Source organism: Rattus norvegicus, chromosome 11, assembly GCF_021556685.1.
Source record: "Rattus norvegicus strain SHRSP/BbbUtx chromosome 11, alternate assembly SHRSP_T2T, whole genome shotgun sequence".
Classification (NCBI taxonomy): domain Eukaryota; kingdom Metazoa; phylum Chordata; class Mammalia; order Rodentia; family Muridae; genus Rattus; species Rattus norvegicus.
This window is the reverse complement of record NC_141544.1, coordinates 48624434-48643312: the sequence shown is the minus strand read 5'-3', so window position 1 is coordinate 48643312 and position 18879 is coordinate 48624434. Positions and strand designations below refer to the sequence as shown.

General features: G+C 49.2%; 1 protein-coding gene across 1 annotated transcript; it reads right to left on the bottom strand.

The window, feature by feature from the left end:
* Positions 1 to 728: 728 nt before the first annotated feature.
* On the bottom strand, positions 729 to 17515 carry Ets2 (ETS proto-oncogene 2, transcription factor). Its single transcript, NM_001107107.1, is given in 10 exon segments — positions 729 to 2919; positions 3839 to 3957; positions 5448 to 5711; positions 6544 to 6768; positions 7363 to 7446; positions 8735 to 8935; positions 9243 to 9362; positions 11032 to 11143; positions 13849 to 13920; positions 17291 to 17515. Coding segments are annotated over 9 exon segments (1413 nt in total). The 5' UTR covers positions 17291 to 17515; the 3' UTR covers positions 729 to 2703.
* Positions 17516 to 18879: the final 1364 nt, after the last annotated feature.

Here is an 18879-nt window from a genome sequence, read left to right as displayed (position 1 = left end):
GCATGCGTGTTCACATGCTTGCCTTGCCACTGAAGTGGGAGTCGCATCCTTTGAAACTGGAGTTACAGCCAGCTGTGAGCTTCCAAGTGGGTTCTGGGAACCAAACCTAGGTGCTCTGCAAGAGCAACAAATGCTCTTAAACTGATTTAACTCTTGCTCTGATTTAACTTTTAAAAAATTTAATCTGTAATACAATAGCAAGCTGGTGTTTTGCAGGTGTTTACCACCAGCTCCCTGGAGGACTTGGGGGGCTGACTTCAGCCCCTGCTGGGTGTTAATAGTGTCACAGTTGGGAGACTTGTGAGACATAGGTGTGGTTTCTCAGTATCTTTGTGGACATGTCCTGGGAGTCAGAGGATGCACCCTAAAACTATCAGCTACACATGATCTCATTGATGTCAGAACTCCAGCGAGGGAAATGGTGCTGTGGCTTCAAAAGGTGCTTCAACCTCCGACTCTAGTGTTTCACACAAGCTTCCTAAAATCTCTTCTTTTTCCAAACTTCTATTGCAATCCTTCCCCAGGTAGATTTTTCACTATAAACAGTTTCCCCCTCCTAATTCCTCGAGGAAGGGCTTAGTGGATTCCATCTTGTTTCTAGCTTAATAAGCTGGACTTCAAGGTCATGCAGATGAGGGTGTGGAATGAGTTCAAATCTTCATCTACCTGGTTTGTGTGGGGGCTGGAGAGGGAGGAGGAGTATTCCAAGAAGCCAACATTACAAAGAGGCATTGTCATAAACCAAATACTTTATTATTTGAGAAAGAGGAGGCCAAATTACAAAACCTTCATACTTAAGACCACGCCTAAGACTTCTGAGGACTTCCATGACTGTTAGATTCAACCATGTAAAACCGTCATCTTAGCTGACAAAACTCGGGCTAAACTTGGCAATTTCATGTGGCTCGACTGCGTATAAACTGACTGAGGATTAAGCTTTTGACTCGAGTATGTTCCTAGTCCCATGTCTGTTTATATTACACACAGATGTCCCGGCGACAAACAGGTCCCTGTGCTAAACCGCAAAGCATTTCTCTCTGGGCATGCAGGCCAAGGCAACCCAGGACTGGCACAGCAGGTCCCAGCTGGTCCTGCATCCCCTGTGTGGTCTCAAAGGCTCTTTATGAATATCTGGTCTGAGGCCACCATGCTGGTAAATGGAGAAGCCCATTCACTTTAGAAACCATATGACTGGATGAAAGCATGGGGGTCTCATGGGGGAGTTAGCCCTTCACCACATAAGAACCTCATACAGACTGCTCCAATACACCATTTCCCAGCGTGCTTGCCTTGTCTGTGCTTCTAGGTATCCACCCCACCCCCACCCCACCCCCCAAAAAAGAGGCGCAAACTCTCTGAGCACACGGAACAGAAAGAGGAGCATGCAGCCCAGATGGTAAGAGACGTAGCAGGTCAGCGAGACAGGAAGCACCACGCTTCATTTAAGGTCAAAGCTGATAGAAGATCTTTCCTGATTGCCCTCACCCCTGCCCGCCCGACACACCTCCCTTCACACGACAGAGATAAAAATAAAGCTTTCGTACAAATTGCATTTTTTTTTCCAGTGAGTTACTTTTGCAGTAAAAATAGCTGCTACATAAATCCCTTCTGATATCTGAAAAGGAGTCATAAATTTCCAAAAATAGTCTTCTTATTGTAGTCACACAGAATACCTTGGGGTGAAGGAAGGGAATGACTGGCTGTGGGGTGGGGGAGGGGTGTTGCCTGGAAAACACAGTTACGCCAAAAAATAAAATACATTTGTGTATAAACTGGCTTAAGGCATGCAGGGAAGTGGAAAACACGTGCCATTGGTCAAGAAAAATACTGCTCTACGGCTTTACAGTCCAGGAGAGAGCGGAGAGGCCACATGGACCCTCGAATAATAACATTATGTTTCTTATAAAAAAAATATATATACAAAGTCCTGACTGGAGAATGAACCAGTCAGAACAAAAACAACAACAACAACAACAGAACAAAACAAAAGTAAAAACCAGGGTCCATCCTTCAGACCCCATTCCTGCTGGCAAATAAAACAAAAACAGAATATTATGATTTCTCTCAGTTGGCCCCTAAGAGATCAAATCTGTGTAAAATGGCGTTCCTATGTGCTAGTGAAAAAAAAAAAAAAAAAGATAACCTACCAGGTATCTGCATTCTTGATTCAAACAAGTTATAATTACTTTAAATACAATATACAACTTCTGTTAAATAGAACTGTCGCAGGATTCGGACAATTATAAGATACAATAATATATACAGACAAACTGACTTCTGAAATGGAGCAATCACATCCTCCATCTGCCCAGCCCTCTCAAGCGGAGGTGGCGTTTGCGCTGGATACTCCCGGTGGCCAAACAATGTTTTTCAGTGTTTGTGTATCCACCACATGCTGGCTCCCTGGAGCATCTCAAATAGCCACAACGATTGTGATCTGCACACGGCCTGCTCGGTGCCACGGTGGCTTCCTGGAGACTCTTCCCTTCAGAGTCTCATACAGGACAGAGAGGCCCTGTCAGTTTCCACCATGGAGAGTTGGCTTGTGGGAGAGGCGTGAGATGAAAGGCCACTGCTGCTTGGTGGCTCTCCCCAGAGGGGTTTCATCCTGCCCTCCCATGGGTCTTTGGAGCAAGTGGGTCAGGACGGGTTTCCCACTCAGTCCCTGGGGCCCGGGGCTGCCTCAGGGTGGTCCTGAGGACTTCAGTCTTCCGTATCAGGCTGGACGCCCAGGATGGCATGCAGTTCCTCCGGAGTGAAGCCTAGCAAGTTCTGCAGGTCGCACACGAAACGGTACACGTAGCGCTTGCCCGATGTCTTGTGAATGATGTTTTTGTCATAGTAGTAGCGTAAGCCCCGGCTCAGCTTCTCGTAGTTCATCTTTGGTTTGTTTTTCCTCTTTCCCCACCGGCGGGCCACCTTTAGGAAGACACGGAAAGGCCAGAGTCACCTATATCCTCTCTTGGGTCATAACTGGCTCCCCTGGCCCCAAGGGCTCACCCAGAAGAACTTAACTGTCATGGGGACCCACAGATGTTCAGTCTGGGTCTCTATAAATGCATGCAGATGTCCTTGCCTCTGTCCCCAGCTACAAATCAGCACAGCCTCTTATACCAGCCATCTGCAACCAGGAGTGCCCCCATTGTCCTGATTTTAAATTTTTATCCTTTCTCTCTTTTAAAAAAAAGTCAGTTTTTTTGTATTCCAGGCTGGCCAGGAACTCACTGTGTAACCGGTGAGGATGACCTTGGAGTTCTCATCCTCCAGCTCCTGCCCACCCCTGACCTTACCCAAGGTACTGTGATCACAGGGTGACCTGTGCCATCACACCCGATTTATGCGGTGCTGGGGATGGAACCCATGGTTGCGGGTAAGCTAGGCAGCCACTCTGCCAGCGTAGACACACATCAAGCCATGTGATAGCTGAAGAGAGTATTCTGGCCCATGAGTCATGCTCATTCCTCCAGACACAGAGAGGTTGACAGATTATTAGGATGGCTGGAATCATGCCTACAAAAGCCTTCTCCAGCAGGAAGCCTCAGTGCCAGCCCTGAAGGCTGCTGGGCCACTTATGTGTTTTGCCTAACTAGGAACAAAGGTAAGCTCCCCCTAGAGCTTGCTGAGGGTCACCAGAGACCCTCTGACAAGACAGTGTCCACAGAGGGAGAATGCTACTCAACGAACATCAGGCCCATTCATCCACAAGGCAGCGGCTGCCTTTCAGCCTAAGACCCAGGGATTCCTGGTGGAGGAGGGCTCTTGTTGGCTTTCCTCATACTCAGGGTTGGCTTTAGAACCCACTGTGACAGACTGAGACTGAGAGGGCCAGTAGCCATACCTCATCGGGGTCAGCGAGCTTGAATTCCCATCCGTCCCCCGTCCAGCTGATGAAAGACTGACAGGACTTGTCAGAGAGTAGCTCCAGAAGAAACTGCCACAGCTGGATTGGTCCACTTCCTGGGGTAAAGAAAGGGAGGCCAGTTACACAGGGAGTCTGAGATCTTCAGGGATCTGACCCTCTCAGTGACCAGGTTGCCTTGAGAACATGTCCCCGCTGGGTGGGCGTTGTGCTGATGAGTAAGTGGGGCTTCAGGGAGCACCCAGGAAACACTATAATGGTCAGGAGCCACAGTTCTCTCTCCTCCCTACCCACTACTCATGTAAGAGGACAGCTCTGGGAGGAGGATGAGGACCAGCAACTCTCATTAGCACTAACCCTCTTGATGCTGAAAGCCTTCCTGTACAAGAGCCTTAAAAGTTCGTTTCTGAAAATATCCAGTGGTATTGGAGTAGGGACTCAACGGCCATTTTTATCAAAGGTCCACCCTCATGGCCAAAAGGAAACTGTATCATGAGACTTGCTGCCATGAAGCACACAGGGGTGACCTACACTGACAACTGTCTGTCTTTGCTCCACAGGCACTCAGAACCACCACTCTGAGAAAGAGGCTTTCTGTCCCCCTGTCTCTCTTAAGGATGTACAGCAACTTGTCTTGGGTTCCCTATCACAGTTTAGGAAAGGAAAGATGAGATCTGATCCTAAGTGGTCACCTTCCTCTCAAATATAAAAGGCTTTGGGGAAGCACAACGAGGCCTCAGATTGAACCAGACCGAGCTGACTCACTTTTGTGGCCACTAGGACTTTTCACCTCTGAACCGATTCACCAATGGGTTTCCACACTGCCCAGGCTAACACCACAGGGTTAACCAACAAACAGTACTGTTACCATCCTGGAAGATATTCCTAATGCTGTGGGGTTTTCTTAGCGGTTCTTAGATTCCTAGGTATTGGGGCAGCCACAGGTTCAAACCCCTTTATGAGTTTTTATACATATATGTAGCCGTTTGTTTTTGATGATGGAAAGAAAAGTCCCACATCCTCATTTTAACCTCCTATCTTAAAAATTGGGTTTTTAAAAAAAAAAAATCCACAATGGCTTCTTGTGGCCAGCATATGAAAAGAGGATCTATTTAAAGGCATCCGAAGGAAAGAAAATGAACATTCTTGATATTCTTGCCCTGGTTTTTGAAATCGTCTGGTTCTAAAAAAGCAGCTCTAAGATCCGTTCTCTGTCTAGAAGAGCTCTCTCGTCCTCTCTAGGATAGTTTTGGAGGCCAAGTGGGGTAAACAGTGCTGGCATCCTTTGACCAGGCCAGGCTGGTTTGCATTCCTGGAGATCCAGAGTGAGTCAGAGTCAGGACCAGAGTCGGTCTGACCTCCGACCTCCTTACCTCCCATCCCAGGTAGAAGGTGTGGCCTGGGATTCCCCCCCAACCCCCCGGATCCTAGCATGAAAACTTCTGCAAGCCTGGCCCTATAGCTATAGGACTTGCATACAGTGAACCTCAGAGTATGAGGGTCATGGCAAACCTGGACAAGGCCTGAGTAGGCATGGCAGGTGCTTTGGTCACCTAGGAGCCTGCTGGGGCCCCGAGTGCTCACTCACCAGTGAAGCCAGCCAGTACTGCCGCAGGAATAACTGGTTTGCCTTGCTCAACTGGGTCACTCCTCTCTTGGATGTAGTCCTTGAAGGACATGGTCGGCTTACTGAGGCACAGAGACTGGCTACAGTCCTCCTCGAAGCTCTCGAAGGAAGGTACCCGCTGCACATCCAGTAGGGACGATTGGCTGTTCCAGGACCGCAGCAGCGAGTCAGAGCTCTCGAAGCTGTCCCCACCGTTCTCGGGAGAGTCGTGCTCCTTGGGTTTTCCTGGTTAAAAACAACCAAACAATGCTGAGACCCCTCTGGGGTGTGAGAAGAGTCAGCACCTCTGGGTCATCCAGTCAGGGGCATCGTGATTCCCAACCCCTGCATCCCTGCCAACCACCCCCAAGGCTACACACAGGGCTGGTACGGCATCATTCAGACCTCCTCTGAGCACTCCTAAACTCAGGCACTAATTTCTTGGACAACTTTATATGGAAATAACATGAGAATGGATAAAATGTAGCCTCGTGTGGAAAATCGCTCTACGATCACGAGGAAGAGCAAATGCCACACTACAGATAAAACCCGAGACTCCAAAGACAAACACCAAATTAGACATCCAGCCAACGCTACACGTGACACCCCAGGACGGCAAAAGCCAAGCCGTGATGACACAAAGGAAAACGGGTCGCTCTTGTAAAGAGGTCTGGGAAGAATGGGAAGAAGCCTCACAGACTGCTAGAAACTCGGCCTCCATGCAGATGGCGGTTAACACAGGAGCGCACAGCCCTGTTAATCCAACCGGATGTGTGGACCGTGTATGTTACATTCTTTAAAAAAAGGAACCTAGCATATTCCCATACGTCTCAGCAGAGTACTCCACCACGAGGAAGTTAGCTTAAATTTCTCTAGCTACCCAGTGTTCCTCACTGTTTACCAACAGAACCTGGACCAGGGTTTCAAACAGGTGCTTTCTGGATAGTCACTTGGAAGGTGGCCCAGTCCTTTAACCTCCTTCTCCAGTGGCTGAGGACAGGATGTGCTTACCAAGCATCTCTCATCCTGACTGGCTTCCAGGACAAACCAATAACCTTATTCTAGAACATTCTCTTACCAGAACTGCTGTTGAGCAAATTCAAGTTGCCACCGGGGAAGTCCTGGCTGATGGAACAGTAATTGACACTGACGGTGTTGAGCCGAGACTTGGGCAACATCTGGAGCTCCTGCTCAGAGCCGAGAGCCGCAGGCGTGGCTGACGGCGGGCACATGCCATCCAGGAGGCCGTCTTTGAGGTAGCTCGGTGCCTGCATTCCATATGGAGCCTGCTCCACGCCAAAGCCTGAACACAAGGGTGAATCAGACATCAGACATGAGACGGCAGAGACAGCCAGCATTCCAGTAGCTAGACCAACACAGAGGACCCCATTCTGTGACAGCTATCCGAGTGCCAAGAGTCCAGGGCACAGAGTTTTCCACATGTTTGTTCTGGCCACCTCCTGTGTCATACTGCATTAGTGTCTACTACTGACTTCTTCTTCCTCTTTATGGTTAAAATGGTCTAGAGCAGTGGTGCCTCCTAGAGATTACAGGAGCCTCTTAAGGGATGCTAAGTTTTCCAGGGGCTACATAAAAGTCAAGGAACAGGTGAAGTTGATTTTCCATTTTAACAGCCCCTGCATAGCAGTGGTCACCCTCAATATATAAAGAGTATCCTAACTCATCAAGGAATAGTGTATATATTCTTGGTTTCGTTTTAAGACCTCTGAGTTAGTCAGGGTCTTAGATTCTCAATGCACATTTCACGTGGCCCCGCCACATTTCAGCTTCTTGGTGGACCAATGCCGAGGGCAGACCCCACAGGAAGGCCTAGGCTCTCCGAGGAGCTGGAGAGAGACCAAAACCAGAGATCTTAAGGCATAGTCACCTGACTGACCTAATGTATTGCTGTTGATCCAGTGAGGAACTGCATTGAGGTGTGAGTTTTCCTCATATTGGTCTTCTGTCTTTTCTTGGTTCTCTGAAAAAGAGACACAGAAGAAAGACAGTTTGAAAACTCTACAAGGAGAGCTGTACCTCGACCTCCTGTCGTGTGGATACCGGGACGACTCGCCTCGCCGCCGGCCGTTCACATTCTTCCGTTTCACTGCAATACCCTTATGTTTAAAATTACAAGATACTTTTCTAATAATCTGGGGTAAGTTTTCCGAAAACCGGTGATGTCACTGTGTAGAACAGCCCGGTTTGTGCGTTCACTTCAGGCCTGTGTTTATGAAGAACCATCTGTCCTGGGGCTGGGAAAACAGTGGGTGAAAGCAATGGGCTTGGCTCCTGTCCTCCGTGGGGCGCCACATCCTCTAGGTTGGTCTGAGATGTCCAGAGGTCCTCACAGAAAGTGTGTGCTCTCTGTACGTAACTTTACTAGGAACACGGGATCACACACATCATCCCTTTAAGCCAACCAACACAGACATACACGCTGAACAAAAGCCCAGGAGGCCAGAGTTGCCACATAAATGGCTGCCCAGAAACGCGTCGGGTAAGACCAGTCCATGCTCCCCAAGAATTGGGGAGTCTTTAAAGTCGGTTTTCTTAACTCTAGGAAGCTTAACTAAACCAGTCTGGCGGCAGAACCACACGTGAAATTCTGAGTTTATATGTTGAAAACTAACCATGGTGCTGTAACTTTTTGTTTGTTTGTTTGTTTTTGTTTTCCTTGTTTTAACTTAAGTTAGCCTGACTGTCACCATTCCTCATTTAAACCCAGGTATCTTTTAAGCAGGTCTCACTGATCTTCTTTAAGGTTGACGACAAGAGCACCCCTAGCCTTGATGAGAGAGTTCTGAATCCCGTATCTGCTTTTAACGTTTCCGTGTCTATACAAGTCGACCAGTCACAGCCGGTTCTCCAAAATCCTCAGTGGGCAGGAGTCACTTCCTAGCAAATCCAGAATGATCTGTGTGTACTGCCTCACACTCAGGCCACCCTGTCTCTCTCCGTCCTTCTGGTGAGTTCACCCACCTGGCACCCTGGCTGGCCTACATTTCCAAGGTGCTCTGAGCTGGTACAACCAGAACAGCCTGGCAAGAGCCAGCAATTTGGTGACTCAGGCTATTGCCTCGTGGCTACACCTGGCACTCCACGAACATTGCACACACTTCCCTCCGTGGAATGAAGCCCTGTCGCCACCTCCCCGTTCGACTTGCTTGGGGGGGTGTTCTGAGGCAATGGACTCTACCACTGGGCAGCCTGAGGTGGAAGGGCTCCCTGGGTCGGTCCCCGCCTGCCTCCCAAGTCTTGCACCTTACCTTTGATCATCTGCTCCAGATGTTCCCAGAGGATGTCACCCACAAAGTCGGGCGCCAGCTCCAGAAAGCGCTCCTTGCCGAGGTTACACAGCATCTGGCCGTTCATGCCAAATCGCTGTAGGTTCACATTCACCAGGCTGAACTCGTTGGTGGCCCAGTGCAGCCACTGGCACACCTGCTGCTCATTCCACAGCCAGGGGTCTGCGAAGGGAGGGCGAGAGCGGACACCGCCAGTGAACATCCCAGAAGACAGAGAGGGCGTGTGGCCCTCAACAATTCCCCAAGCCCAGCCAGCTCCGAATCAGGAAATGAACACACACGACCCTGCTGTGACACAGGGATGTTCTAAGGCACCAGTGGCACTTGGTGTTTAATTAGTGCGGGGTTAGGTGTGCAGCAGACCACAGGCTCGTGGTGGCTACGTTTCTTGGGCTCCTTGAAAGAGACAACCAGGAACGTTTTAAAGACGGGCCCAGACCAACCAGTCCCACGATAGCCCAGCACTTACTTTTGGGAATGCCAAGACGCCGCTGCTCCTTGTGGAAGCCACTGAAGGTGGCTTTTAAGGCTTGGCTCATCACCGCCTTGCTACAGGGAGTGAGCAAAGGCAGCTCGCAGGTGGCCGAGTCTAGAGAGAGACCACAGGGACGTCAGGACTCGGGTGGTAATGTCCACAGAAGCTGAAAAGCCCCAGGCTGCAGAGAACCCTGACTGCAAATCTTGACATGATTCTTAACAGAATCCAGCTGCAGAGCTGGGGTGCCACTCCGCGTTTCAGCAGTCGCCGAGCACACAGGAGGTTCTATACCCATTATTACCAGAAAAAGAAACTCCAAAAGCAAACAAGGAAAGATTTTTAAAAAGTATACTCCATTACCATAATCACAGAGATATAATTTGGCGTGCTATTTTTTCTTTTTAAAAAAAGTAAGCAAAGACATTAGGAACCAATTGTGCTTAAGAGTTCCTAGAATTACTCCAATTACAGAAAGGAAAATCCAGAATAAAAATGAATCTGGTGTACACGGCTGTAATCCCAGCACTGGGGAGACAGAGACAGGAGAATAATGAGGTAACCTTGGCTATCCAGTGAGCTCTGAGTCAGCCTGGCAAAGTCCCCGGGCATTTGTGTTAAACTTTGAAAATAAAAATGAAATATTTTGTGAAGCGTCATAAAGCAGGGATGCATGGACATCATTCCTACCTAAAACGTATTAAAAAAATTTAAATTTTACGGTTTTTGTTCAAAACACTTCGAAGCGTCCAACCTTGCAGCCTGCAGCCTGTGCACAGCTGAGGACCGCCATGAACGTAGTAGCCCAATGCAAAACTGTCAGACATATTCAAAACATGAGGTTTTACTTTTTATAACTTGACTACGTGGCTATTGAGTGTGGCCCCCAACAGATGACAATGTCAGGCTGCAAGGCCAAAAAGCTAGATTGTTCCCGTCTGCCTGAACGTGTTTGGTGGGAGCTGTGTCCAGTAAGCTAAGCAGACGGCAGAGGAAGGCAGGTGTGTCAGGCTCACATAATGCCGCACAGTAAAAAAGGCACGCCACACGGTTTTGTTTTGGTTTTTGTTTTTGGAAAGGAATCTTTTCCGATGCTCTCAGAAATTTCGGGAACGATATTTCTGCCAGATCACACTGCTCTTACGAAAGCACGGGATCTTTAATCAATCTTTCTGGGCTGTGTGCTTGAGCACCCAGTTCCATGACCAGTCGATCTGTAACGTGTTCAACCAATTACTCTACGAAGACACTGTCGAGACTTATGTGACGCACTAGGCTTTTGACTGGAATAAAGAGTGGTAGTGAGGACTCCTACCGAACTATCAAGGGTGAGGAGGAGCAAGAGGAATTTGTGGTCCCAGAACTCAAAGGGGAAAGTGTGTCTGAGTTTGAGTGTCCACGTATGTGCGTGTTGTGTGCGTGTAAGCTGGGACACCTTTCAGTGCCCACCACCTTCAATCTGAGAAAGATGCCAGGGATATGAGGAAGTGTTTGTAAAGATCAAAGTACAACTCTTGGAGTTCCGAGCTGTGAGTGACGGGTCTCAGCTCACAGTGGGGATTTCCTGTGAAGACACCAGAGCGACCAGTTCACTCACATAAGAGGAAAACCGCCTTCTCTCAGGCCCCAGGCGTCTATCAGACTTCTCATACCCAATACTCAAGATATTGACATTCTTGGCTGGAGAATGGTCTATCTCTATTAACTGATCGCGTGTCTTTATTGACCCTGCTGCCGAGGGAGGGAAGCCCCGCACCGTCTGTCAGGGTGGAGAACAAATTACCATGGGAGACAGAATCCAAGCCTGTGGGTACTTCTTGGAGCGTCTGCTCTTCACTGAGAGAAGGAAGCACAGCAAACAGAGAGCCGTCAAAGGTGTCGAAGGCTGGCTGGCGCTGCGGAGCAGAAAAAGAAATGCCACATGAACTTGCTGGATGACGTGTTTTCTTAGTGGTCCACAGTAACCCAGCCATGGGTCCGTCCTGATGACATCAGCCATTCTAAGGTAACATGGGCCAATGACCTCAAAGTAATCCAAACAATTCTATCTCACTCTGCACTCTTTAATTAACCTCGTAGGGCCAGATGGCCTGGAAGGTTATTTTATCAGCATAATCAACTTAATAAAGGAAATATATCCAGAAACGGCAGAATCTTAGGACCACACTGAGGGGTCTTCGGAGAAGACCAAGACCTCTTTTAGCAGATGGGGTGTAGGAAAAGAAAAACCTGAGTTGACATAGGGTTCTGCCACGCAATTCAAGCAAAAGGCTGGGAAGACACGGGAAATCGAAACAGTAACAAGCTATTTTCATCTTTGGATGGCTCCTTTGAAGTATCTACCACCTTAAGTGAAGTGAGAGAATTCCTCATCACAGAGTGGTTTGGACAATAATAATCTGTGAAAAACAACCTTATTTTCCATGATAATAAAAAGTAAAAGAGACTATAGAAAAGAAACTTCCACCACAGGGAAACTTTCAGGAAAAATCGGACACACACACACACACACACACACACACACACACACACACACACACACAAAGCCCTGGAAACTGCGGACGGCTGCATGATCTCACAGACACAAGGTTTATGAAACACAGCAGCCCCGAATGGGAGGAGCACTAGGCAAGGCCGGTCCACCCCAGCCCGGTTTGTTTAGGAATCGTGAAGAAAAGTTCTATTTCCCAACATAATCTGGAAACCCTACATCATGTGTAACACAATGACCCGTGTGTTGAGTCACGGGCGAATAAAATGTGTAACACATTTACAAATGAAGTCAGCCCAGCAAGAGCCTTCACTCCAGAACTGCAGAAGAATGAGTGATGGCCCCATTGCGCAAGAGGACAGGCTGCTAGCCCCAGGCCCAGTTCCTCAGCCCCCAGACTGCCAACTACCTGGGAGGACAGGCCCCCTGAGGAACGTGAAGGCCTCAACTGGACGTACTTAGGATTTTGCGCAGGGATGATTTGGGTGAAATATTAAATAGATGTCAACAGCGAACAAACCAAACCAAAACCAAAACCCTCCCCCAAGTGTTGCCCAGGCCTCTAGAAAGTGCCTTTCTGGAAGTCCTTTTTTTAAAACCAGGAAGTGAATGAACAGCGCAAACCCTTGCTACACATTTCCACACAGACTCTGGCAATGGACATCTTCTCCGAATCCAGACGTCAGCAAGTTCTTTCAGTTTACAGAGGGCTTTTTCCCACCTCAGGGGTGTGTGCAGCTTCTGCTCCATTATGCCAACTCCTTATACCTTTACCATCTCTGTCCCTTAAGGCACGTGACTACATCAAACAGAGAAAATGAGTGCCAGGTTCTGCCTCTGTGGTTTACACCAGACACATAACCTTAAACATGGTTTAGGGAGCTGGGGAGGAGGCGGAGTAGGAAAAGCACCGGCCGGGCAAACGTGGGCACAATGCGTTAGAATCCTGAGAACCCATGTGCGGCTGCCCAGGGAGACCCCTTGCCTGTAACACCAGTGTGCTGGGAAGGGGGGGCAGATAGGAGAATCCCCAGAAACTTGGGACCAGCTAATAGAAGACAAGAGACCCTGTTGCAAAGAAGGGGTTAGGCAAGAGCCAACACCAGAGACTGTGCTGTAGTTTAGTAATCCTAGAGCTAGGAAAGCAGAGACAGGATTCCTAAACAGGACTAGCTGGTGAGCGACAGGTTCAGTGAGAGATGCTGTCTCAAAAATAAAATGGAACACATTAGAGAAAGACACTTAACACTGGCCTTCTTACTATACACACACACACACACACACACACACACACACACACACACACCCCACACACATATACCCTCACCACACACACAAGAAATGACCAGTTTATGCTACAGAAATGCTCCAAAAGGAGTTAACAGGTCACAGACACAACATGGAAAGTGTTTCCACAGGGAGCCAGCTCTGTCTTTAGTCTGTTTTGGGGTTTGCATAAACAGCCTCGGGCTGCTACAGCAGACAGAGCAGTCTCCCTCTAACCTGGTGGATGCGGCCCCTCCTGGTGGAAGTGACACAAGATGCCTATTCTCCATTTAAGTCAAACAGCCTTCTGGGAATGAGTCTGACCAGTGAGGACACTCAGGGCCAAGCATGGTGACCTGAGTTCAAAACGCGGCAGACCTCCACGGTGAAAGTAAAGAGAGAACTGACTCCCACAAATTATCCTCCGGCCTCTTTGTATATCGTGGTGCATGTGCACAGACACAAATAAATAAAGGCAGGGAAGTTCAGAAACAAACAGCCTTCTCGATCAGCCATGGAAACTTCTAAATGGGTGACAAGCAGGGGATACAGTTTTTTCCAGCTGTTTTCTCTAACAATCACGGGACTCGTTTTTCCCATTCAAAAGGAGCCTCAGGATGAACTCATCTGCAAATGAACTACTTTCCTATCTTGGGGGACAGATACAAATACTACCAAGATACCCATTTGACAACACAGAAAACTGAGAGGCTCAAAGAGAGGAGAGACAATTTCATCAGAGCCACAGAACTAAGATACCTAAAACCTGGGGCCATGTGTCTTTTTCTCTTTATTAATGGAGTTACTGGAACTGACAAGAATAATTAAGAAGCCCATACATACCTTGAGTGTCCCTCGAAAACTGTTGGCAACAGGAGCCACTTGGTCCATGTTCTTGATTCCAAAATCATTCATCTTGAAAAAAAGTGAAAGAGACAGAGTCAAAGAGGTCACCACTAAAGCACATTTCAAAGACAGCATTGACCACTGATGGCGCCTTCAGTCTTTAGCTGGATAGAACACTACAGGTGGCCGAAGTCCACACACTCGGATATGGGAGTTCTTATTTTAAAGGGATCCAGGCAAAGTAGCTCTCAAGAAGAACAAGAAAACTCTCTCTCTCTCTCTCTCTCTCTCTCTCTCTCTCGCTCTCGCTCTCGCTCTCGCTCTCTCGCTATCTCTTCTCCGGCCTATTCAGAAGCACATGACCCTGAACACCCAGCTCCTCATACTGTCCCAGATCCTGGGCTCTGAGTATGAGATCTGAGAACATCTCTCCTTTATGGGTAGCACAGTTTTGCGTTTCTTCAAGAGGGTAGCCCTTGCTTTAACAGTAGGGGCTTAAATACCAGAGCTGGGCTGACCAACCAAGCAACTACCAGCTGGCCACCTGTGGCTACTGGCACTGGACACTGCTACTGTGAAGGGAGACAGGCTCTGAGGAGACCCGTCAGTTCTCAAGAGCTAGTAGGAAGAAGAAAAATGTCTCTGTACTTTGGATATTTACTTTGTGCTTATATAATGTTGTGAATACATTAGGTTGACTGAGGTAAAATCAATTTGACCTCTTAAGACTGTTTTGAAGGAAAAAAAATGTGACTTGCAGGGGTCTGAAATTTTCTTTTTCTGGGGCCCTAACGTGTAGTTACGAGTTAAGCAAGTGACACACTAAATAAAGGAAGGCCCTTCAACAGTAACAGAGTGTTAGACGGACCCAGTCACCGAACCTCATTTCCACACACCATCACTCTACGGCAGCTCCTGTCTTCCAGGCTCTGAGCTACAGAACTGGAGCCTTCAATAGCTCCATGGTGTGGAGTGTGCAAACCTCAGCCCCACCCCCACCCGCCCCCACCCTCCGCTCTCCTTCATGCGCACCCACCTGCTAACCACACACTGTCACTAAAATTAGCATGCAATTGATAGAACTCACTAGAGGCAGCAGATAGCATAGCCTCAAAGAATTACTTAAACTTCCTTTGATTCCCCTTTCTTGTGTCTTTTTATAGTCAACATTATGGCCAATGGCAGATGGCTTAACAATTCCCTACTAACACATACTAGTCACATGCCTATACCGACATGTGCAGCATGTGCGAGTGAGTGCACACATGTGCACACTCACACCTTGATAGAAGGCATCGAGAGCAGAAAGGAATCCTGGGGGAGGCTTCTGATTGCAGATTTGGGTTAGAATAGTCCAGAAAAGCTGAGACGAATTGAAGGAGCCACCTTCCCGGTAAGGTCACAGCAGGGCCTGTGCAGTCTCCAGAGAAGGCATATTTGTTCAGGCTCTCCCTTGGTATATTATTTAGCTACACTCACTGAATGTTCAATATTCCTCACAGATGAAGGCTAGACAGAATGCCTGATGGGAAGACCAAGTCCCACGTCCTCAATCCTCCTGAGCGCGGGTTCCAAAAGGAAAATCACCTTATTCCGAGACAACTGAGGCCCGATGATACTGAGTCACTGGCCCGGGTCACATTCCTGTGGGGGTGTCTATGGAGGTTCACCTCAGATCAGTAGGGCCTTAAATCCTAGCCATGGCTGAGTGGGCTTTGCCTACCACAGCCCACTGAAGCAGAGTGTGCAATTATGATTAAACCAGGCCTTTCTGTCACACTTCAGCCCTAGGAAATGCCCGCCAACTGAGAACTTCAGGTCGCCTACTTAGATGAAGTCAGCCCTGTAACCTGTTGATTAAACACAAGCCACCCTCAGAAAACCAGCGACACAGACAGAGGTGTCCACATGTTCCCTCCAGGGCCAGTCGGATAGCGCTTTCTGTGGTCCCAATGTGCAGACACTTGGGGACTTCACCGTGATTCTTCGCTTCTGAGATAGGCAGAGAATAGCTTTGGAGATCTAGAATAGAGCTCCCCTGCCTTTTGTGTACAAACAGGAGCAGAAAAGGGAGGCTCAAACTCCCACATAAAGAGCTGTAATTACTGGCTACAGAACAGGGTTCCTTTGTTGCCTGGCTTTTAATGAGTTTTGTAAAAAACCATGTAGAATTAAAGCCCTCTACTAAATGGCTTCAGGCAGACACGCGGCTAATCAAATTTAAGTCCATTTATCCTACTGGATGTGCTTGCTAACCCCTGGGACAAGTCAAGACTCTAGATAAATCAATTTTCAAGTTTAGAGCTTTTTGGTACTTTGGTTGGGGGGGGGGGTGTACAAGAAATGGAAGAAAATGGCAGAAATGTAATGGCTGAGAATAGTTAAGTTTTGAAACAAGAATTTCCCGGATAACTGTATCCTTATTGGAACAGGTAATCACTTACATAAAAGAGCATAGGTTTGTATTTAGGTAAAATTTAGGTTAAAAAAAATAAAAGAAAAAAAAACCTTTTGAAGGTTGGTTTGCTTTTCGCTTAGCGATCAGTTTAGAGAGATGAATGACTAATTCCATATATGAGAGTTTGACTATTTCCCTGTGGGATGCGCGGTGTTCACATTAACTGTACTGCAAGATTACTCAGATTTTAATAAAAGCTTAACACGGAGATGTATCTCCCGATTGGCGTTGTGGGCAGACTGATAAGGGCGCAGGAGCTTTCACAGCAGGGAGTAAGTCTCTCTCTCAACAGTAAATGACTCCTGTCTCCAACCAGGACTGCACACTGCTTTACTTTCTAAATTAGTAGCGAGTCAACTACTATTTTAGGCTCCCCTGAAATTGAGTGCAGGCTAGTACAAGTCTTATGAGATTAAATAATAAATTAAAACCAAAAAAAAAGGTCAAATATGCAAACGCTTCGGGTTACCCCTTCATTCATATGTTCTACGGGGAAAATAAAAGCAGAACAGCCACGCGCACCCCTACTTGGACGTGTCCCGTACTGGCTTCCCAGGGTCCAGGGGAACCGAGAGCTGGCCGAGCAGGTGACATGTTCCCGGGAGCCGCAACTTCCCAGGTGTTTCAGGCGTCGGACACCCCCACATCCTCCCAGGCCTAGCTCCTCTCCCACTCAAGTCACCCCAAACCTGGGGCTACTTCGGCCATCTCTCCAGGTGTCTCAAGCCCCCTGGAGAAACACAGACCCGCGCCCCAGGCAGGAACCGCACAGAGCGACCACTGGCTTCCCTAAAACAAAAGCGGGCTGCCCGCTCCCGGCCCGGTTCCCGGATCCCCGGCTGAGGCCACTGGGTGCCTAGGAACCAGCTGGAGAGGCTCCGGGGCGCGCGATCAACCGGCGGGAGCAGGGGCCGCCCGCACTGCACCCCACCCCGGGCGGAGTCCCTCCCGAGGAACGTCGCGCACGGGGGCCGCTCTTACCGCGCCGCAGCAAGCAGGGCCAGCCGGAGGGCGGCGGGGAGAGGAGATCGCGGCGGTCCCGGCCGGCAAGGCCCAGCGAGACGAAGGCGTAGGGCCGATACGGGCGCGCGGGGTCGGAGACGGTGGCAGGGACTGGCGGGCCTTAGTGGTGTCCACTCCGTGCTCAGCACCGCGGTGGAGGAAGTAACCAGCCCGATCCCCTGGCCGCGCGCTCTTCTGGAGCTGGGGGAGGGCCGGAGGGGACCGGGGGAGGGGACAGCAGGGGTGACGGAGGGAGCGCGGAGGAGGAGCAAGCGCGAGGCCGGCGTGGGAGGAGAGTGTGCTCCCGCAGCGGCGGATCCACGCTGCTCCCGGGCCCTTCCCTGCGCCCCTGCAGCCGGCTGTCGCCTGCCTGCTGGCCCCTGCTCCTAAGGCCCAGCTTGGGCCTTGTGCCCAGGAGGTTCAGCTAGAAGGGCAGGGCCGTGTCCGCCCGCGTCTCCCTGGCGCACGGCCGTCTGCAGGTCCAAGCTGGGGGCCCTGGTGGCACTTGGATTGAGTGGTTAGGCTTCTGCGGTAGAACCGGTCCTGTGTTTGGAGCTACGTGTGGGTCCTGATTTCTGGTCCCTCCGACGTGAAAAGACTCTTACGTGGGGTTAGGGAGGCACAAAGTGGGCGGGTGGCGGAGTCGCGAGTGGAAGAGCAGAACGTGGCGCAGCCGCTTGAGTCTTGGGAGGCCCCTCCTACTACCTAGGTGTGGATAGCGCCCCCTAGGGCTGAGCCGAGTCTTAGCGCCAACCTAGCTGAGCACTCCGGCGCCATCTATTATTAGTCTTACTAATGCTTCAAAGCACTGGTGTTTTACTTAACATGGTCTGCCAGGTCAACAACATGCCAAGTCCAACGTGACTCTCCCAAACTCATGGTCAAAACACCAGCCAGAGGGTGGTTTCCTTTTTGGTGAGAAGGCGCCGAGTCCATGATTGGAAACCTATGTGATTGGTCCGGAGGCATAGGTGTACGTTCAATATTATTGCGTTCCTCCTTGAGTTTAGATCGATACCCGAGATTTGTAGGAAATTGCAAATGGCAGGCTTAGTCAAGGCCGCGGGACCGACGATTGGTACAAGGACAGACTTGCTGGGAAGGGAGTAGAAGGTCCCACCTTCCCTTGTACTCAGGGTTCCTGGTTTCCATGGCAACTCCCCTTCTGAAGTTGTTGCCAATCAAGATACTGTTGCATTTGATACTTCTCTCTAGTGTATCACCTTTGCAGGAGTCAAGGCCCAATCCACTAAGCTAAAACAGCTAGGTTCACAGGGGATTGATATTTCCTCAGGGCTTCTCCGTGTGAATTCAGGTCTGGACCAGAGAACCCAGGTCAAGGAGGAACTCCCTAAATAGAAGACAGATTCCCTGTTCCGTTTCCATGGAGACATGGAGCGGCATATGCTAACTTAAAGAAGGAAAGAAAAAAAAACCAGCAGAAGGTACGGACTTATCTGAAGGAGTGTGTCTGTGGGCCCTCTCTCCCCGCACCTATGCTCACACCTTGACCACGTGCCTGAGAAGCTTGGTATGGATACACATAGGGATCTCTTGAAGCTCAGGTA